Here is a 22,287-nt window from a genome sequence, read left to right on the forward strand (position 1 = left end):
TGGGGATGGAACCCAGGGGCATTCTACCTCTGTGCTACATACACCCCTAGCCCTATTTTTTATTCTTTATTTTGAAACAGGGTCTCACTGAGTTGCAAAGTGCCTTATTAAGTAGCTGAGGCTGGCCGTGAACTGTGATCCTCCTGTCTCAGCCTCCCAAATGCTGGGATTATAAGCGTGCACCACACCTGGCTCTACTTTATTGACAAAATGATAAACCAAATTTCCCAAGTTTCTTTACCTTTTGGAAGCCTTAAATAAAAACCCTTGGCTACAACATGGTTCACATAGCTCAAAATTACTTCCACAACAAATATTCTCAAAACATACTTATTATGAAAATCTAAAGTGTTTTCAGTTATAAAAATACCAAATTGAAAATTTTTATTTTGCTAAGATATACAAGTAGAAATAATCAAACAGTATATACATTCTATGGTTCCTAAACATTTAACCATTAATGGTTTCTGTGAGAGGCTGTTCTTCATAGTTCAGAGAAAGTTCAGATGTCCTATGTTCTGTGAAAGCCCAACTTTTCTTCCTTTCTACAACAGCAAATTAAGTCTTTTCAGAAGTCTTGCCGGATGTTTTCTTTATTTGCCTCTCCATGCTGTTGCTTAGTTTGAAAGATTTCATTTTCTAGTTGCACAATAGTCCGTTCAATCTCATAATTCTTACTGACCAGGGACACCCAACTAGAAAATGAAAAAAGAGAAAGAAAAAAGGGAAAAATTACTCAATGTAGCTTTTTAGATTTTATTTATTATTATTATTTTTGTGGTGCTGAGGATTGAATCAAGGGCATTCTACCTCCCAGCTACACCCCAAGCCCTATTTAACTTTTTACATTTGGAAACAAGGTCTTGTTAAGTTGCTAAGAGCCTTGCTGAAGCTAGCTTCAAAACTGAGATCCTCCTGTCTCAGCCTCCCAAATACTAAGATTATAGGCATGTACCACCACACCCCAGAAGATTTTATTTTAAATGTATATTCAGTTTTACCTAGGGCTATAACAGTTTTAACTTTTCATTGAGGAAAAATTGGGACATGATTATGGGGAACTAGGTGAAAGATACAGAGAATTTGTTTTCTTTCTTTTTGGTGCTAGGGATCAAACCCTGAGTTGTACTTTGCTATTCAAGAGCTTTTATCATTGAGATATAGTTTAGCTCATTCTATTTTTTGATAGGGTCTCATTAAATTACCCAAGCTGGCCTCAAACTTTCGTTGCTCCTGCCTTAACCTCCCAGATATCTCTGTATTATTTCTTACAATTTTAGTTCTTACAATTCTTAAAATCTATTTTAATCTCAAAATGACTCCCTCCTCGCCTGGTGGTACTTGGAATTGAACCAAGAGCATTCTGCCTCTGAGCTAAACCTCCAGTCCTATTTTATTTCTTAATTTTGGGGTATGGGACTGAACCCAGGGGCATCCTACCGCCGAGCAACACCCCCAGTCCTATTTTTTATTTGTATTTTGAAACAGGGTCTCACTTGGTTGACGAAAGCCTCACTCCTTGCTTAGACTATCCTTGAACCTGTGATCCTCCTGTCTCAGGCTCCCAAATATTGGGATTATAAGCCTGAGCCATCACACCCAGTTATTTTTTTTAATTTTGAAACAGGGGTTCACTAAGTTGTGGAATGCCTTGCTAAATTGCTGAGGCTGACTAGGAATGTGAGATCCTACTGTCCTAAGCCTCTCAAATAGTGGGATTACGGGCATGTGCTACCACACCTGGGTTCATTTCTTTTATGTGTGGTACTAGGGATTGAACCAGGGGCATTCTACCTCCGAGCTACATCCCTAGACCTATTATATTCTTTATTTTTGTTATTTTTATTTTTTATTTATTTATTTATTTATTTTTTTTTGTGTGTGTGTGGGTCTGGGGGATGGAACCCAGAAGCATTCGACCTCTGAGCTACACCCCCTGCCCAATTTTTTATTCTTGATTTTGAAACAGGGTCTCACTGAGTTGTGAAGGGCCTCACTAAGTAGCTGAGGCTGTCCACGAACCACGATCCTCTGGTCTCAGCCTCCCAAATGCTGGGATTACAAGCGTGCGCCACCACGCCAGGCTTTATATTCTTTATTTTTAAACAGGGTCCTCACAAAGTTGCCGTGGGCCTCATAAATAGCTGAGGCTGGCTGCCAACCTGTGATCCTCCTGTCTCAGCCTCCCAAGTAGTGGGATTATAAGTGTGTACCACCATGACTGGCTTCCTTCTCACTTTTTATTTTATTATTATTTTTTTGTGGTACTGGGGGTGGAACCCAAGGGCTTTTCTACCTCTGGGCTATACTCCCAGACCTATTTTTATACTTTATTTGGAAACAGGGTCTCACTAAGTTGCTGAAAGCCTCACTATGTAGCTGAGGCTGGCTTTTAACCTGTGCAATCCTTCTGTCTCAGCCGCCCAAGTGCTGGGATTACAAGCGTGCGCCACTACACTCTGCTCCTTCTCACTTATTAAATTGATTGAATTTCTCATTCTGAACCCAGGTGTAAGCTGGGCATGGTGGTGCATGCTTGTAATCCCAATACTTGGGAGGCTGAGACAGGAGGATCACAGGTTGGCGGCCAGCCCCAGCTATTTGTGAGGCCCACTGCAATTTAGTGAGACCCTATTTCAAAATAAAGAATAAAAAAATAGGGCTGGGGATGGAGCTTGGAGGCAGAATGCCCACGGGTTCAATCCCCAGTACTGCAAAAAAAAAAAAAAAAAAAAAAGTAAGCAAGGAGTGGTAGATCAGGCCTGTAACCACACCTATAATCCTAGTACACACACACACACACACACGACTATATATATATATATATATATATATATATATATATATATATATATATAAACAAACACATCCCATATATACACATAAGAATAACAGAAGAATGAATTAGTAAAGTAGCAGAGACAGGAAAGAATAACGGAAAACAGTACTGGATTAATAGAAAAAAATAGGGCAGAGGCATTAATTACAAAAAATAGTGGAGCTGGTGTGGCAGCACACATCTATAATCTAGCTACTGAGAGGGCTGAAGCAGGAGGTACAAGTTTGAGGTCAGACAGGGCAAAATGACGAGATCCCCCCCCCCCCAAAAAAAAACTATAATCTAGCTTAAGGTAGGGCACACTTGGTTTAATTCTACATATTTGGGGGAAAAATAACACTTGATGAACATTTTAGAACTGGTAAAAAAAAAAAAAAAAAAATCCAGATTTAAGAAGGGTTTCTTTTTCCCAAAAAAGTCTAAAGGAGGCAGAGTATGGTAACACTCACCTGTAATCCCAGCTACATGGGAGGTTAAGAAAGGAGGATCAAAAGTTTGAGGATAGCCAGGCGTGGTGGCGCACACTTGTAATCCCCATGCTTGGGAGGCGGAGACAGGAGAACTGCGCTGGTTCGGAGCCAGACTTGCTGGCTTAGGAGACCCTGTTTCCAAATAAAAAATATAAAATAGGTCTGGGAGTGTAGCCCGGAGCTAGAAAGGCTTCCAGGAACCCCAGTACTGCAAAAAAAAAAAAAAAAAAAAAAAAAAAAAAAAGTTTGAAGATAAAGCTGGGTGTGGTGGCACACACTTATAATCACAGCATTTGGGAGGCTGAGACAGGAGGATAGGAGGATCACGGTTCGTGGAAAGCCTCCACTACTCAGTGAGGCCCTTTGTAACTCAATGTGACCCTGTTTCAAAATAAAGAATAAAAAATAGGTCTTGAGAAAGAATGTCCCTGGGTTCCATCCCCAGTACTGCAACAAACAAACAAACAAACAAACAAACAAACTAAAAAATAAGTGAGCAGGGTGGTGCAAGATAGTAATTCCAGCATTTGGGAGGCTGAAACAGGAAGATTGCAGGTTCACAGCCAGCCTCAATTACTGAGACCCTGTTTCAAAATAATGAATACAAAATAGGGCCTGGGGTGTAAGTCAGAGGTAGAATGCCCCTAGGTTTAAACCTTAGTACCTCAAAATAAATAAATAAATGAATAATAAAGTAAAAAGAATAAATTATAGGGCTGAGAGTGTAGCTCAAAAGCAGAGTGGCCCTGGGTTCAATCTCTAGTACCACAAAAATAAATAAATAATAAAAACTAAAACAATAAAGAATTAGCCAGGCACTGTGGCACATGCCAGTAATCCCAGTAAGTGGGAGCTGAGACAGGAGGATCGCAGGTTCCAGGCAGGTGCACTATAATGTAGCCAGATCTTGTTTCAAAATAAAAGATTGTTTTTTTCTTTTGTGGTACTGGAGATGGAACCCAGTGGCCTTCAACCTCCGGGCTACACTCCCAGACCTATTTTATATTTTATTTGCAAACAGGGTCTCACTAAATTGCTGAGAGCCTCACTCGGTAGCTGAGGTTAGCTTCGAACCTGAGTGATCCTCCTTTCTCAGCCTCCCAAGTACTGGGATTACAAGCATGCGCCACCACAACCAGCTAAAAATAAAAGACTTAATAAAGACTGGGGGTATAGTTTAGAGGTAGATCAACCTGAGTTCAACACACACACACACACACACACACACACACACACACACACACACACACACTACAGAGCCAGAAATACTAAATACTGGAACAAAACCAGGGCACTGTAAGACTAGGCAGTATAACTTAGCTGTGGTTCAATTATGGTATAACTCTGCTTTTGATACCTACACTCCAGAGGGCGCTAACTTAGCTGGGTGCTAGGCGCAGTGGCACATGCCTGTGTACTTGGGAGGCTGAGACAGGAGGATCATAGGTTTAAAGACAGCTTCAACAAGTAGCGAGACTCTCAGCAACCCAGCGAGAACCTGTTTCTAAAAACAACAAAAAACGACTAAGGACAGCTTAGAGGTAGAATGCCCCTGGGTTCAATCCCTCCCTAGCACCACAAAGAAGGAAAGGGGGGGGGGGAGAGAGAAAGAGAGAGAAAAAAGAAGGGGCTATTCTATTTTACTGAGGTACTGGGGGATGGAACCCAGGGGCATTCTACCTCTAAGCTACACCCCAGCCCTATTTTTTATGCTTTATTTTGAAACCCGGTCTCACTGAGTTGCAAAGGGCCTAAGTAGCTGAGGCTGTCCTTCCTTGAACTGCAATCCTCCGGTCTCCGTCTCCCAAGCGCGGGGATCACAAGCCTGCGCCACCACACCTGGCTGGGGGGGCCATTTTAGAAACAGTAACTGCTATTTGAATTTTACTGAATCCTGGTATTAGAATAGACTAAGCAGTTTAAACCATGACGGAATTACAGACACTCACTTTGACTCCATTTCTCTTAATTTAGATCCCGCTGTAAGCTGCACGTTCTTTCGCTGCCAGTTTAAATCTTGAATATGTTTCCTGTAAAAAGTTATTTATACAACCCAACTACATTTTAACATAAGTGTAGCATACCCAGAAACAACAAGTCAATACAAGAGAGTATCTTTAATCTCTTTAGAGTATATATAAAGACTAATTCTAAGAATTAACTCCTTTCTAATTATTTTTCAAAAACATGCTCACTGTGGAAAATAAAAAACACACAAAAACATGCACACAGGTTACAAAGTCCCTCCTCCCGTGCACATCTACCTCCTGGTTACTGCTACTGAGTTTTTGGAATGTGCCATGGCTTAAAAATGGTCTGTTCCCTCCACAATTCATGTTGGAGTTTAATCCGCACTGTGAGAAACTAAGAGGGCAGAGAGTTAACCAACAATGGTGGCCATGGGTGGCTTTGGGAGGTAATTAGGATTAGTTAGCAGAGTGGAGCCTAATGATGGAATACTTGTGGCTTTTTAATGAAAGGAAGAGACCAGAGTACACACATGCACCACCCCGTGCCCTGTGAGGACCCGCGCCATTCTCAACACTACAAACAAGGGCGGTCACTAGTGGCAGCCCTCAACCTTGAACCTCTGAAACTGTAAGCCAAAATAAGCCTCTTTTCTTAAAACTTACCCAGTCTGTGATATTTTGTAATTAGCAACAGAAAACAAACTAAGACAGTGGGTGCTTGTTCAGATCCCTTCCTGTACATGCACGTGGACTTGGAGACCAGCTTTTAAGAATATAATTCAGGCTCTCTGTGTTATTTTGCAACCTTCCCCTTCTTTAAGTCAAAACTGCCTGTCTACATCTTTAGACTTGTGAGTGGTAAATGCCCTGGGAGAAAGGTTCGCAGGCCTCAAGTCTCCCTCCTCCACTCAGGCAGGGCAGTGCTGCCAGGGGCTGTCTAGAGTAGACCAGCTGTTTACTTTCATATCACTGTGTCTTATTGGTTTATTTTTTCTTTCATTGTCTATTAGGAGTTTACCTAAATTTTATTCTAAAACAGTAAGAAAAACTTTACCTTAACTTCTGCAGCTCTTTCTGTGCATGTTCAATCATATGAACTAGATTTCTAAAGAAAGATAAGAGGAAAATCAGATCAAGGTACATTAAAATGTAACAGTATCACCTAAAAAGAAACAACTCAGTTAAAAAAAAACCACACCAAAATCACCTGCAAAAAATAGTGAACATTGACCTCTCTGTGCCGATACCCCATAAATATTAGCTAATTTTCTTACAGGAATGCTGAAACAGGTATGACTTATTATCACAGTTTTCCATGAGAGTAAATTGAGGTATAGGAAGGTCTTGCCAGAGTTGGAGTCTATTTCAGGGGTGTGTGTGTCTGAACCTTTCACTGGGGATTAAACCAAGGGCACTCTTTACTCTTAGCTATACCACCAACCCCTATTATTTTTATTTTGAAATAGGGTCTCTGTCTGGCATGGTGGCACACACCTATAATCCTAGTAGTTGGAAAGCTGAAATAGGTGGATCATACAGGTTCAAAGAGACCCTTACCAACTTCTCCAGACTCCATTTAAAATAAAATAAAATAAAATAAAGTGGGCTGGGGGGTGTAGTTCAGCTGTAGAGCACCCCTGGACTGGTTACTTGGATTAGATTTTGTCTCCTAAACTAGATAAAGCTTCTTGAAAATTTGCCACTTATATCCTGGGCTATACTCCCAGACCTATTTTATACTTTTTTAATTTTCGGAAACAGGGTCTCTTAAGCCAGCACGGCTGCCTTCGAACCTGCGCAATTCTCCTGTCTCCACCTCCCAAGCACAGGGATTACAAGCGTGTGCCACCACGCCCGGCTTAGCCCTACTTTTTATTCTTTAATTTGAAACAGGATCTGAGTTGCAAAGGGCCTCACTAAATAGCTGAGGCTGTCCACAAACCACGATACTCCTGTCTTAGCCTCCCAAATGCTGGGATCACAAGCATGTGTCACCATGCCCGGCTCCCAGACCTATTTTTTATTCTTTATTAAAAAAATTTTTAAGCTAGGTGTGGTGGTGCCCACTTGTAATCCCAGCACTTGGGAGGCTGAGACAGGAGGATCGCGCAGGTTCAAAGCCAGCCTCAGCTACTTAGTGAGGCTCTCAGCAAATTAGTGAGACCCTGTTTCCAAATAAAATAGAAAATAGGTCTGGGAATATAGCCCAGAAGTAGAAAAGCCCTTGGGTTCCACTCCCAGTAGCACACACACATACATAAATAAAATAAATAAATAAATAAAAATTTTGGGGATGGAACCCAGGGGCATTCTATCCCCAAGCTACATCCAGAGCCCTAGTTTTTATTCTTTATTTTGAAACAGGGTCTCACTGAGTTGCAAAGGGCTTTAATAAGTAGCTGAGGCTATCTCTAAACTGTGATCCTCTCGTCTCAGCCTCCTAAATGATGGGATTAAAAGTGTGCACCACCATGCCTGGCTAAAAATATTTTTATTTTGAAACATAGTCCTGCTAAATTACTATATGCTGGTCTTGAATCGGCGATCCTCCTGTCTCAGTCTCCTAAGGACTAGGATTTTCAGGGGTGAGTCATCACAACCTGCTTTAACTTTCTTTCTTAAACAGGGCCTAAGTTGCAGAGGGCCTTGTTAAGTTGTTGAGGCTGGCTGTGAACCTGCAATCCTCCTGTCTGTCTGCCAAGTACTGGGATTCTAGATCCACACCATCACGCCTACCTCCCCCCTCCCCCTCAGTATTAGGAATTGAACCCCAGGGGCATTCTACCTCCAATCTCTACCTCCAGTCCTATTTTTTTTATGTTTTTTTTTCCTCTTCAGTACTGGAGATGGAACCCAGGGGCATTCTACCTCAGAACTACAACTCTAGCCCTATTTTATGTGTGTGTGTGTGTGTGTGTGTGTGTGTGTGTGTGTGTGTGTGTGTATGATTGCATGTGCCACCATGCCTGGCTTAGTATTTATTTTTTGAAACAGGTCTCCCTAAGTTTTGGAAGGCCTAAGTAGCCAAGGCTTGCCACAAACCTGTGATCCTCTTGTCTCAACCTCCCAAATACTGGGATTATAAGTGTGTACCACCACACCCAACTTCTAGTCATTCTTATTTTTTACTTTAAACCCATGGTCTCAGCCAGGTGTGGTGGTGCATGCCTTTAACCCTAGTACTTGGGAGGCTGAGACTGGAGGATCGTGGTTCGCGGACAGCCTAAGCTACTTAGTGAGGCCCTCTGCAACTCAGCAAGACCCTTTTCCAAAATAAAGAAAAAAAAAAAAAAAAAAAAAAAGGGCAGGAGGTGTAGCTCGGAGGTCGAATGCCCCTGGGTTCCATCCCCACCAAAAAAAAAAAAAAAAAAAAAAAAAAAAAAAAAAAAAAAAAAAAAGGAGGGGGGAATATGGGGGCACACTTCAAGGTAGAATGCCTCTGGGTTCAATCCTCAGTGTACACACCCACACACATGGACAAATGGTCTCTCTAAATTGAGGGCCTCATTAGGTTGCCAAGGCTGGCCTTGAATCTTGATCCCCCTGTCTCAGCCTTCCAAGTACTAAGATTACAGGCATAATGTATATATTCAGCTAAACTGTGCTATTTTTATCCTACTTCTACAACCCTGCCTCCCCTGCTTTTAAAATATACTACAGTTGCTTGGCGTGGTGGCACACGCTTGTAATCCCCGCGCTTGGGAGGCTGAGACAGAAGGATCGCACGGGTTCAAAGCCAGCCTCAGCTACTTACAGCAACTTAGTGAGACCCTGTTTCCAAATAAAATAGAAAATAGGTCTGGGAGTGTAGCCCGGAGGTAGGAAGCCTCTGGGTTCCACCCCCAGTACCACAAAACAAAAAACAAAACAAAACAACAACAACACACACACACACACACACACACACACACACACACACACACACACACTACAGTTTTGTGTAGATGGATTAAGAAGAAAAGCTGCTTACTCATTGTATACTTTCCAGGCATTACATCCATGCTGTGACATTAGTTCCAGATTCTCAATTCGAACTGCTTGATGCTCTAACTGGGCCATAGAATTGTTCACACATTCTTGCCATGCAGTAATGTCATTTTTCTGACCAGAAGAAGGGGCTGGAAGTTCATATCTAAAAACAACAAAATAAAAACACACATTCTGCCAAACGTGTATCCCTCCTCCCAACAGAATGCCCCACAGGTCTATGTATACTGTAAAAAAAAACCACAGAAGATTGAAGATGCAGACCTTGAAATAAAAAGGAACCCATTTATCCTAGGAAACAATTTACAATACAAATGAAATTTAGCACCATCATATACACTAATGAAAAATCATGCACGTCAATGTGAATCAGTTAAACAAGCTATATTGTTATATTCACATAAATGACTGTCATATTAGCTATTAAATAAAGTTACTGAAGCCAGGTGTGGCGGCACACACTTGTAATCCTAGTAATTTGGGAGGGTGAGACAGGAGAATTGTGGGTTCAAGGACAGTCTCAGCAAGTAGTGAGACTCACCAATCTAGCAAGACCCTGTTTCAGTTTAAAATTAGAGCTGGGGTTATAGCTCAGAGGTAGAATGCCTCTGAATCCAATCTCTAGTACTAACAAACAAAAATAATTAAGCGAAGTTACTGGAAGTTAAGTCTTCTCCTTCACTGTAAGATCTTGTTGCAGTAGTCCCTTTATTTCATGGCTCCCCTTGAATAAAAGTCTGCCTTATTATCTTTAAAAAGAAAAATCATTGCCAGGTGTAGTGGTGTACACCTGAATTCCTAGTACCTGGGACGCAGAGACAAGAGGATCACAGGTTCACAGCCAGCCCCAGCAACTTAGTGAGGCCCTCATTGCCAGGTGTAGTGGTGTACACCTGAATTCCTAGTACCTGGGACGCAGAGACAAGAGGATCACAGGTTCACAGCCAGCCCCAGCAACTTAGTGAGGCCCTCCTCAGCAATTTAGTGAGATACTAATTCAAAACAAAAGATTAAAATAGGGCTGGAGGTATAGCTTGGTGATAAAATGCTCCTGGGTTCCATTTCTAGTACCACACATACATTAAAAAAAGTAGCAAGACTCAGTAACCTAGTGAGATACTGTTTCAACACAAAGATAAAAAAGACTAGCTAGGTGTGGTGGCTCATGCTTGTAATCCCATCATTTGGCAGATAGAAGGATTGTGGTTCAGTTTGTGGACAGCCTCAGCTACTTAGGGAGGCCCTTTGCAACTCAGTGAGACCCTGTTTCAAAATAAAGAATAAAAAATAGGGCTTGGAGTATAGCTTGGAGGTAGAAAGCCCCTGGGTTCCAATCTCAGTACCATAAAAAAAAAAAAACAAAAAAACAAAAACACATTGGGGAGTGGGAGTGAGCCCCACCCAGTACTTGGGGGCTGAGACAGGAGGATCGCAGGTTCATGGCCAGCTTCAGCTACTTAGTGAGACCCTGTTTCAAAATAAAGAATAACAACTAGGGCTGAAGCCAGGCATGGTGGCACATGCTTATAATCCCAGCATTTTGGGAGACTAAGACAGGAGGATCACAGAAATTTGAAGCCTCAGCGTCTTAGCGAGGCTCTCTCAGAACTTAGTGAGACCCTGTTTCCAAATAAAGTGTAAAATAGGTCTGGGATTGTAGCCCAGAGGTAGAAAAGCCCCTGGGTTCTATCCTCAGTACCACAAAAACAAAATAAAACAAAACAGTGAAAAAAAGCCCCTGAGTTCCATCCTTAGTACCACAAAAACAAAAAAACTATGAAATATAGGGCTGAGGGTATAGCTTAAAGGTAGACTGTCCTTTGGTTCAATCCTCAGTACAGAAAAAAAAAAAAAAAAAAAAAAAAAAAAAAAAAAAAAAAAAAGATAAAAGGATTGGGGGTATAAATTGGAGATAGAATGGGTCTGGGTTTAATTCCTAGCATCAAAAAAAGAAAGAGATGTAATTTAATTCCTGGTATCAAAAAAGAAAAAGATGATGTAAAGAAAAAGTGATTTCTATATACATTTTATATTATAAAGAAAAATGTAAAAAGCTTTGCTACCATTTTTGTATAACATGCATGCCTCTTAGAGAAAACAATGAATGAGAAGGGCCATTTAATTATTTGCATTTATTTTCCACTCTTCTCTCTTCATAGCCAATACACCTAGTGAACACAATATTCATAAATCTCAGCTCATTATTATCAAGGCACTACAAACAAATTTTAATTTGTAGCCAGGCAAGGTGGCACATGCTTGTAATCCCAGTACTTGGGAGGCTGAGACAGGAAGATCACAGCCTCAGATATTTAGCGAGGTCCTACACAGCTTAGTGAGATCCTTTTTCTAAATAAAGAATAAAACATAGAACTGGAGGTATAACTTGGAGGCAGAATGCCCGAGTTCAATCCCTGGTACCACACACACACAAACAAAAAATATTTGTATTTTAATTTCTTACCGTTTCATACTGAGCAATTCAATTGGTTGTCGAGCAGCCAGTCTTTCAAATTCATTTCTCATTATGTCAGTCTGATATATAAATCAAAGAAAATATTTATTTCTCAGATTATAACGACAAATTAACAATCACCAAATACTGACTTTTAAACTACTTTTAGGTAAACTGGAAGAGGTGGTGCACCCTTGTAATCCCAGCACTTGGAAGGCTGAAACAGAAGGATCAGTCTCAGCAAACAGTGAGACTTTCATATACCAAGTGAGACCCCTGTTTCAAAATAAATAGGGCTGGGAGTATGCCTTGGAGGTACAACGCCCCGGGTTTAATCCCCGGTGACCTGACTCTCACAAGCACACACACTTTAATTCCATACTTGGCCCAAGCAGGAAAGGTGGTCTATATATAAAGGAAAAGGTTAATACTAAATCAGTGGTTCTCAATTTAATACCTACCAGCTGTCTCTCATCCCTCTTCCATTTAATTGGTTTCAGGAAAAGCCTGGATGTGATTTTAATGTTTTAGATAAAGAAAGAAAAAAAACCATTTTTTTTTTTTGTTTCTTAGGAATGTAGGAAATTGAACACAGGGCATTGTGAATACATATTTTTGGCCCTATTTTATTTTTTCACTGAAACAGGGTCTCACTAAGTTGCTGAGTCTGGGCTTCAACCTGCGATCCTCCGGTCTCAGCCTCCCAATATGTACTGAGATTAAAGACATGCACCATCATGCCTAGTTCTTTTCTTTTTCTTAGTACTGGGGATGGAACCCAAGGACATTGTACCTCCAAGCTACACCCCCAGCCCTATTTTTTATTCTTTTTAAAATTTTTTTGGTGGTACTGGGAGTGGAACCCAGAGGCTTTCTACCTCCAGGTATACTCCCAGACCCATTTTTTAATACTTTTTTGGAAACAGGGTCTCACTAAGTTACTGAAAGCCTCACTAAGCAGCTGCAGCTGGCTTCAAACCTGCACGATCCTCCTGTCTCAGCCTCCCAAGCGCAGGGATTACAAGCGTGCGCCACCACGCCCGGCCCTATTTTTTTATTCTTTATTTTGTCCCAGGTTGGCCTTGAATGTGAGATCTTCCTGCTTCCTTCTCCCTAGTAGCTAAGATTACAGGTGTGTGTCACTGTGCCTAGCTATATTATTTATTTTTGTAGTATGGGAGACAATACCCAGGGACATTCTACATCTGAGCTACACTTCAAGCACTTTCATTTATTGTTTTGAAAAAGGGTCATGTTAGCCAGTCATGGTGGTGCATGCTTATAATCCCAGCATTTGGGAGGCTGAGAAAGGAGGCTCGCAATTCGTGGACAGCCTCAGCTACTTACGTAGTGAGGCCCACTGCAACTCAGTGAGACCCTGTTTCGAAATAAAGAATAAAAAATAGGGCTAGGGGCATAGCTCAGAGGTAGAATGCCTTGGGTTCCACCTCCAGCACTGGAAAAAAAAAAAAAAAAAGTCACGAAGTTAGATTGCTGAGAGTCTTCCTACGCTACTGAGGCTGGCCTTGAACCTGCAATTCTCAGGCTTGTGGCACCATGCTGGGCTGTTATTTTTAACTCATGAGTTGATTGTCAACTGAAGCCAGTGTTTAGAATGATGGATCTAAGCACTTTATGACAACCAGAGGAAGAGAGATGATGTAAGCCATAAAATGATTTTGCTTTAGAAATATGAGCCTTAATCTTTACTTTCTGTTTGGGCCTGGCTGCTATTTTTGCACTCTGTTCTTTGCAAGAGATGAAGAAGCAAAGAGGAAGGAGGAAAGGCACTTGGCTCTGCAATCTGCTTCAGCAATTTCACTGTGGCAAAGATGTGATACAGCCAAACCTCTAAGTGTAAAGAACTTCTTAAGCTGGGCTTGGTGGGGCACACATATAACCCCAGGAGACTAACAGGTTGGAGGCCAACCTGGGTAACTTTGTGAGATACTGTCTCAAAAAATAAAAAAATAAAAAAATAAAGTGTGGCATCTGGCTTGGAGGTAGAATGAACTTTGAACCTTGGTTCGTGTACACACACACACACACACACACCTGCTTAAATAAAATACTCATTCATAGTAATATTTAGATTATCTCATTAATTTTACTTTTCTGGTCTTCAACTATCCTAATAGTCTCACTGGACGTATGCAAAAAACAAAAACAAAAACAAAAACAAAAACAAAACAAAACAAAACCCCAAACCCAGAAGCCCATATTCCCATTAAAAGTCTTACTTTAAGCTGGTGGTACATACTTTTAATCCTAGTACTTGGGAGGCTGAGATAGGAGGATTGCAGGTTTGAGGATAGCCTCAACAATTTTGTGAGGTTCTCAGCAACCTAGTAAGACCCTGTTTCTAAATAAAAAATAAAATCAGTTTGGGTGTGTATCTCAGAGGTAGAATGCCTCTGGGTTCAATTCCCAGTTTTTTAAAAAAAGTTTTATATTAAACATTTCTTGCTGACAAAAGCATTTTTTGGGTATGCTGAATTACACAAAATTCTAAGAAAATGTGGTTATGTAGTTTCCTATACAAAAATTGGGGTCTTTTAAAGAAAATGTCAGGCACACTGGTGTACACTTGTAATCCCAGTACTTAGGAGGCTAAGACAGGAAGATCACAGGTTCGAGGACAGCCATAGCAATTTTGCAAAACCCTATTTCAAAAAAAAAAAAAAAACTAAGGCCAGGCGTGGTGGCGCATGCTTGTAATCCTTGCGCTTGGGAGGCTGAGACAGGAGGATCACGCAGGTTTGAAGCCAGCCTCAGCTACTTCGTGAGGCTCTCAGCAACTTAGTGAGACCCTATTTAAAAAAAAATTAAGACTAAAAATAGGACCTGGGGTGTAGGTTGGAGGTAGAATGCCCCTCGGGCCCATGCCCAGTACCACAAAAAGGGGGGGGGGGCCTTGGGAGTGTCAATTAGAGGGTTTAATCTCCAGGACCCCTCCTACAAAATAAAATAGTGGGGCTGGGGATGTAGCTCACCAGCACTGAAAAAAAAAAAAATTTAAAAGATAAATAATAAGTAGCTATAATATTATGTACAATGGCAAACAATAACAGTAACAATTAGGTAAGAGAGAAACTACAAAAATGCAGCCAGGTGATATAGATCCCTCCCCAAATCATAGGGCCAGCAGTAAGCAACAGGTGTGGAATCTAATTCACCTCTCTCCAGACTAAACCAGCTTTCATGGAGCTAAGGCATCAAAACACAACACAACTCTAGGAGCAGTCATTCGCTAAAACTGCCTCGGAGGCTCTTTGTGCACCCAATGACAGCCATCTGAGTACTATTGTGCGCCAGGCACTGTTCTAAGGAGCAGTCATCTCAGCTTACATAGGCCCCCATCACACCTAGCGTGGTCACCCAGCCACTGTCACACCGCTAATCTGGTATTTCTTTATTTCCTGATGTATTTATCTGTCTGTCTCAGCACCCTAGAATGTGAGCTCTACGAGGGTAAAGATCTTGTTGACCACGTTTCCTAATACTTAGCATAGTATAGATGTTCATAAACTTTTATTTTTGTGAAACTGAAAAATGAGCTCAGGGGAATTCTACCTCAAAGCTATACCACTAGCTCCATTTTACTTTTATTTTGAAACACGCTCTCACTAGGTTGAGTCTCATTTGCTGAGGTTGCCCTCAAACCTGCAATCCTCCTGCCTCAGACTCCCAAGTACTTGAATTACAGGCATATACCACCACTCCTGCCCATAAACATTTTTCTTTTTTTTTTGTGGGTCTGGGGATTGAACCTAGGGGCATTCTACCTCCAAGCTACACTCCCTGCCCTATTTTTTATTATTTTGAAACCGGGTCTCATGAGTTGCAGAGGGCTTCACTAAGTAGCTAAGTCTGTCCGCGAACCGCAATCCTCTGATCTCAGCCTCCCGAATGCTGGGATCACAAGCACGTGCAACCACGCCCAGCTCCATAAACACTTTTAAATTAATTTATTGAAGAGGAGTTTCAAAGGTAGTTTGAACAGTGGTTAAGATCTTGGTCAGGTAAGTTAGTTTCTCTAAGCTGCAGCTTTACCATCTAACAATTAAAGCTAATATAAGCCTGACATGGTGATGCCTGTCATAGTCCATCTACTATATATATATATATATATATATATATATATATATATATATATATAGAGAGAGAGAGAGAGAGAGAGAGAGAGATAGAGAGAGATAGATAGATAGATAGATAGATAGATAGATAGTGTATCTTTAGTCTTAGCTACTTAGGAGGTTGAGGCTGGTAGAATCTTTAAGCCCATGGGTTTGAGGTAAGCCTGAGCAACTGAGAAACTTTTATTAAAAATAATAAATCAGGAAAGCTAGGCATGGTGGTGCATGCTTGTAATCCTAGCATTTGGGAGGTTGAGATCATAGTTCGCGGCCAGCCTCACTTTAGTGAGGCTCTTTGCAATTCAGTGAGACTCTGCTTCAAAATAAAGAATAAAAAAAGTAGGGCTGGGGGTATAGCTCAGAGGTAGAATGTCCCTAGGTTCCATCTCCAGTATCGCAACAAAACAAAACAAAAACAAAAACAGGAGCCTGGCAAGATGGCGCATGTTTGTAATCCCAGCAAGCATTTGGGAGACTGAGACAGTAAGTTCGTGGTTTGTTGTGAGCCTCAGGTACTTTTTGAGGCTCTATTCAACTTAGTGAGACCCTATTTAAAAAATAAAGAATAAAAATTGGGTGTGGTGGCACACACTTGTAATCCCAGCAATTCGGAAGGCTGAGACCAGAGGATGGTGGTTCGTGGGCAGCCTCAGCTACTTAGTGAGGCCCTCCGCAACTTAGTAAAACCCTGTTTCAAAATAAAGAATAAACCGGGCGTGGTGGCGCACGCTTGTAATCCCTGTGCTTGGGAGGCAGAGACAGGAGGATCGCGCAGCCACACGCACTGGCTTAGGAGACCCTGTTTCCAAATAAAAATGTAAAAATAGGTCTGGGAGTGTAGCCCAGAGGTAGAAGGGCTTCCAGGAACCCCAGCACCACCCAAAACAACAACAAAAAAACTAATCCAAAAAATAAAAACAAACAAAATAAAGAATAAAATATAGGACAGGGAGTGTAACTCGGTGGTCAAATGCCCCTGGGTTCCATCCCCAGACCTGCAAACAAACAAACAAACAGCACTGAGGAGCTGAGCATAGTGGCACACACTTGTAATTCCAGTACTCAGGAGGCCAAGGACAGGAGGATTGCAGGTTTGTGGTCAGCCCTGGCTACTTAGTGAGGCCCTGTTTCAAAAGAAAAAATAATGGGGTTAGGGGGTGTAGCTCAGAGGTAGAATGTCCCTGGGTTCCATCCCCAGTACTGCAAACAACAACAACAACAACAACAAAAAGAACAGATTGGGGGTGTAACTAGGGGTTAGAATGCCTCTGGGTTCAATCCTTAGTAACAAATCAAAAACAGCTGAGAGGTAGAATACTGCTTAAGTTTAATCTCCAGTACCATGATAAATAAAGTAATAGTATATAGTTCATTGGACTGTTTGTAAACTGATCGAGTAGCCTGATACACTATTAAAAAATATTACTAAGGGTTAGAAAGTATATCTTACTTAAGAGAGGGGGAAAAACTGCCATTCACCCTTCAGAAATTAAATTAATAAGGAGCACTGGACTGGGCAACCTATCAACATTACAATACAAAATTAAAGTAGAAAAACATAAAGGGCCTTGGGTGTAGCTCAGTGGTATAGCTTTGCTTAGCATGTGTGAGGCCCTGGATTTGATCCCCAGTCCTGAAAAACAGGAAACAAAAATGAAGCATTACTGTACTTGGGAAACAATATTCAGAAAAAAAGGGAAAAAAAACACTGTTCCATATGAATATCTTTCTTCTATTTAAAACTTAACCAAAGCCAGGTGTGGTGGCACATGCTTGTAATCCCAGCATGTGGGAGGCTGAGACAGGAAGGATCGAGGTTCACGAACAGCTTCAGCTACTACTTAGTGAAGGTCTTCGCAACTCAGTGAGACCCTGTTTCAAAATAAAGAATAAAAAATATAGTTGGGGGTATCGCTCGGAGGTAGAATGCCCCTGGGTTTCACCTCCAGTACCACACACACAAAACTTAACCAAACCTGGGCATGGTGGCACACACTTGTAATCCTAGTACTTGGGAGGCTGAGAGGGAAGGATCACAGGTTCATAGCCAGCCTCAATAAAGTGAGACTCTTATCAATCTGGCAAGACCTTGTTTCAAAATAAAAAATAAATAGCGCTGGGAGAGTATCTTAGAGGTAGAATGCCCCTGAAAAAAAAAAAAAAAAAAAAAAAACTTAACCAAAATATTAAGTATAAATATGCAATCATCCATGACAATGATAGACTGCATATTTGGAAGTAGTTCTGTAAGATTATAATGAAGGTGAAATATAGTCGGGCGTGCATGGCAGCTCATGCTTGTAATCCCCACTCTTGGGAGGCTGAGACAGGAGGATCCCACAGGTTCGAAGCCAGCCTTGCTGGCTTAAAAGACCCTGTTTCCAAATAAAAATATAAAATAGGTCTGGGAGTATAGCCCGCAAGTAGAAGGGTTCCATTCCCAGTAACACACACACACACACACACACACACACACACACACACACACACACAAATAAATAAATAAATAAATAAATAAATAAATGAATGAATGAATGCTGGGCTTACAAGCATGTGCCACCAAGCCCAGCTTAGTTTATATTTACTATGTCTTATTTTTTAGTGTATTGAACCTAGGGCCTCACACATGTAAGGCAAATGTTCCACCAATGAGCTGCATCTCCAGACCTTTTTACATTAAAATTTTATGTGTGTGTGTGGGGTATAAGGGATTAAACATGGGCATTCTACCTCTGAACTATACCTCTAGCCCTACTTTATTTTTGTTTTTTGAAACAGGGTCTCATTAGGTTAATGAGAGTCTACTTGCTGAGGTTGTCCTGGAACCATGATCCTTCTGTCTTAGCCTCCCAAGTACTAGAATTATAGGAATGCACCACTAAGCCCAGGTACATTTTTGGGGGGAGGGGGGTTACTAGAAATTGAACCCAGAGGCATTGGTACACTCCCAACCCTATTTTTCTTATTCTTTATTTTTAAAACAGGGTATCACTAAGTTGCAGAGGGCCTCACCAAGTAGCTGAGGCTGGCCTTGAAGCTGCGATCTTCCTGTCTCACCCACTCAAGTACTGGGATTATAAGTATGCGCCACTATGCCCGGTGTGCATCATAAATTTTATGCCTAATGGAGGACAGATTCCAACCCCCAAATGAACCACCCAGTGCCCTACAGAGACAGAGGAAACTCTCCCACTGTCTGTGAGAAAGGGAGGTGTTCAGGACTGGGAAGGCTTTGCCCAATCTATATCCTCCCCTTTGCAACAGAGGATAGCTACTCCCCAAGATTATTCTGCTCACCAACTCAATCCCTTAAAAAAAAATAAAGCCATCACTATGTAAAAAACAACTCAAGTATTGTGGGGGAAGGGCCATTAGCTAGGAAATGAGTTCATGGGTCACCAATAGAAAAGGGGGGGAGGCTTGGCCATCACTTTTTCTTTCTTTTTTTTTGGTACTGGGGGTGGAAACATAGGGGCTTTTCTACCTCCAGGCTATACTCCCAGCCCTATTTTATATTGAAACAGGGTTTCACTAAGTTGCTGAAAGCCTAAGTAGCTGAGGCTGGCTTCGAACCTGCGCGACCCTCCTGTCTCAGCCTCCCAAGCGCGGGGATTACAAGCGTGTGCCACCACGCCCGGCTTGGCCATCACTTTTTCTGCCGCAGGGCTTCCTTCCTAGCTTTCTGTGTAGCAACTGTGTGTCCACCTCTTATGCTGGCAAATGCATGTAGAGGACCACTGAGCCCAGGATAAGGCAGTTCTTCAAGTTCTTCACAGATAATACCTGAGGATACTTTTCAGGGTCTGTGACACTGACGTCAGTTAGTTTGATGTTGCGATATTGATTCAAGAGTGGAGGGTCCCACAAATGCTCAGGTAATTGTTGAGTTCCACGACCACATCCTTGCCCACAAGAGACTTCAGAAAGAAGCAGAAGAGCATGGTGCCAGCACTGCACACTGGGCTGCATCAGGAAGGAGGAGGACTGGTGCCCTGAGCTGGATGGAGCCTGAGCCAGAACCCCAGCTACATTTTAAAATTTTGAGACAGGATCTTGCTAAGTTGCCCAGGCTAGCCTGGAACTCAATATCCTCCTGCCTCAACCTCCCAAGTAGCTGGGATTACAGGGGCTCACTATGACCAATGCTTTCTGATTTTTGAAGGTTATACTAAGCTTTTGTTCAATCATACTCCTCCTACTTACTGTAGTAGGGTGTAGCTGACCCCATAATCCTAGTACTTAGGAAGTTGAGACAGTAAGACTGCAGGAAATGAGACCCTGTTTCAAAGTAAAAAATAAAAACAGGGCTGGGTGAGCTTTGAGGCAGAATGCTTCTGGGTTAAACCCTCAATACCCTCCCCACAAAAAAAAAAAAGAAAGAAACAAAAACAAAAACAAACAAACAAAAAAACCCAAAAACAAACACACAAAAAAACTGAGATATGGTTTGTCCACTCATTTAAGTATCCAGGTTTTGATGCAAAGGCTGCCCTCCAGTGGTTCTAAGCAGCATAGCTAATTAGGTGTACAAGTACTAAAAACATATCACTGGATCACTTGCTGTACAGTATTTATCTTTCAGAATGGAGAATGGAGGATCCCTTTGAGAATTTATAAATGGACCCTAAGTCAAATAAATGTAATCACAAATTTCTGCATTAATAGTTTTTGGGAGGCAGGACTTGGTGGTACACACTTGTAATTCCAGCATTCAGGAGGCTGAGACAGGAGAATTGGGGTTCCTGGACAGCCTCAGCTACTTAGCAAGGCCCTTCGCAACTCACTGAGACCCTGTTTCAAAAATAAAAAGACTAAAAAACAGGCTGGGGGTGTAGCTCAGAGGTACAATACCCCAGGCCCCCATCCCCAATACCGAAGGGGAAAAAAAGGTTTTGGGATGGGGCTGGGCATCGAGGAGCATGCACTTAATCCCAGTACTTGTGAAGCTGAGGCAGGAGGATCGCAGGTTCAAGGACAAGCTCAGCAACACAGTCTAGCAGCAACCTAGCCAAGTCCCTGTTTCCAAACAAAATATAAAAAGGGCTGGGGTGTAGCTCGAAGGTAGAATGCCCCCGGATTCAGTCCCTAGTAACTAACACACACACACACACACACACACACACACACACACACACACACACACACACACACACACATTTTGTGGAGCTGCAGAGAATTCTATTCTGGCTCTCAGAACAAGAACCTCGGAGAAGGCTTCTCTATCTGGCTGTTTAGAAATGCACTGATACCTATATAACATATAGACAGTAGGTAAAAAAGCAATTATTTAAGCTGGGACTTAAACTTCACTTTGTAACGCTCTAAAAGGTTCGCACACAAAGGTTCACAGAAATCCTTGCTGGTACACCAGGCTCAGGACATCACACTTACTTCAAAAGCGGAATAATCCGGGGCCGTCAAGTAGCTCAGGTAGTTCTTCGTAGGTCTGTATCTGCGAGTTTCCTCCTCGACCAGCGCCGCAGCCTTAAAAACGAGAACACTGGCCTCAGGGTGGGCGGCCCTCGCAACGCTCCTCCCCCGCCCGACGGGCGAGCGTTACCCGCTGCAGACACCGCACTCACCGCTTCCCGCACGCCGGGCGCCTCGTAGCCTTGGTCGAAGTACGGCAGCGCGTCCACCACCACCTCGCCCGCCACCAAGCCGGTGCCCGCCATCCCTGGACCTCAGGCTCGCCGGCGCCTTCTGAGTCTGCGCACGCTCCTTCCGCGTAAACGAGCGCGCCCGGCACTGACGCAGCCCACGCCGCCGGAAGCGCCAGCCTTGGCGCATGCTCACTTTCTAATCCTGAAGGCGCGTCGGCTCCGCCGCCGGAAGCGCTTTGTTTGGGCGGACGTGGCGTCACTCCGGAAGCCCCACCCCCAAAAGGCCCACTTCCTGCCTTCACTTGCAGCTTCTCTCTGCTTGCAAGGTTTTAGGTGGAGTTGGGGCTTTTCGTTTTCGTCCAGGTGATACCTGGAAGGGGTACCCTTTCAAACTTGTGGAAGAGACTGCAAGATTTGGCGGGAACCGAGAAATGGCTTCCCACTTAGACATACCCTAACTTCCCATCTGCTTCTAAACTTCTCTTCCACTGTGCTGGGCTTCTCTTTGCACTGCCTTGCCAGACCCCAGCTCCTTTGCGCTCGCGCCATAAGAATGTTTGTTTTGGATAAGTTATTTCACTGACTCTGAAGTGGGCGGCAGCTGTGAAGCTTTGGTATCCCCAGGGCGAGATACTGATAACTATCGATACCTCGCCCCAGTTTTTTAGGAGGGGCATTGGGGATTTAACCCAGGAACATCCTTACTCCGAGCTACACTCCCAGCTCGCCCTTTTCTCTTTTTCTTTTGTGTTACCCCCAGACCTATTTTACATTTTTTTTTATTTGGAAACAGGGTCTCTTAAGACAGCGGGATCCTCCTGTCTCCG

General features: G+C 42.5%; 1 protein-coding gene and 1 pseudogene across 3 annotated transcripts; both read right to left on the reverse strand.

Annotated features, from left to right (window-relative positions):
* Nucleotides 1-568: 568 nt before the first annotated feature.
* On the reverse strand, nucleotides 569-21,532 carry BCAS2 (BCAS2 pre-mRNA processing factor; the record flags this gene model as incomplete). Of its 2 annotated transcripts, XM_080693127.1 has the most annotated exons (7): nucleotides 569-695; nucleotides 5,259-5,339; nucleotides 6,334-6,384; nucleotides 9,250-9,411; nucleotides 11,731-11,801; nucleotides 21,249-21,341; nucleotides 21,440-21,532. In XM_080693127.1, the coding sequence occupies 7 exons, from the start codon at nucleotides 21,530-21,532 to the stop codon at nucleotides 569-571; spliced, it is 678 nt and encodes a 225-aa protein (XP_080549253.1). The 2 variants fall into 2 exon arrangements, with proteins under 2 accessions (XP_080549253.1, XP_080549254.1); XM_080693128.1 differs by lacking the exon at nucleotides 6,334-6,384.
* Nucleotides 19,504-19,798, reverse strand: LOC308261021 (U6 snRNA-associated Sm-like protein LSm2; annotated as a pseudogene). Its single transcript has one exon. The product of its transcript is annotated as a U6 snRNA-associated Sm-like protein LSm2 (transcript).
* Nucleotides 21,533-22,287: the final 755 nt, after the last annotated feature.

Source organism: Muscardinus avellanarius (assembly GCF_963383645.1).
Source record: "Muscardinus avellanarius genome assembly, chromosome: 3".
Taxonomy (NCBI): Eukaryota; Metazoa; Chordata; class Mammalia; order Rodentia; family Gliridae; genus Muscardinus; species Muscardinus avellanarius.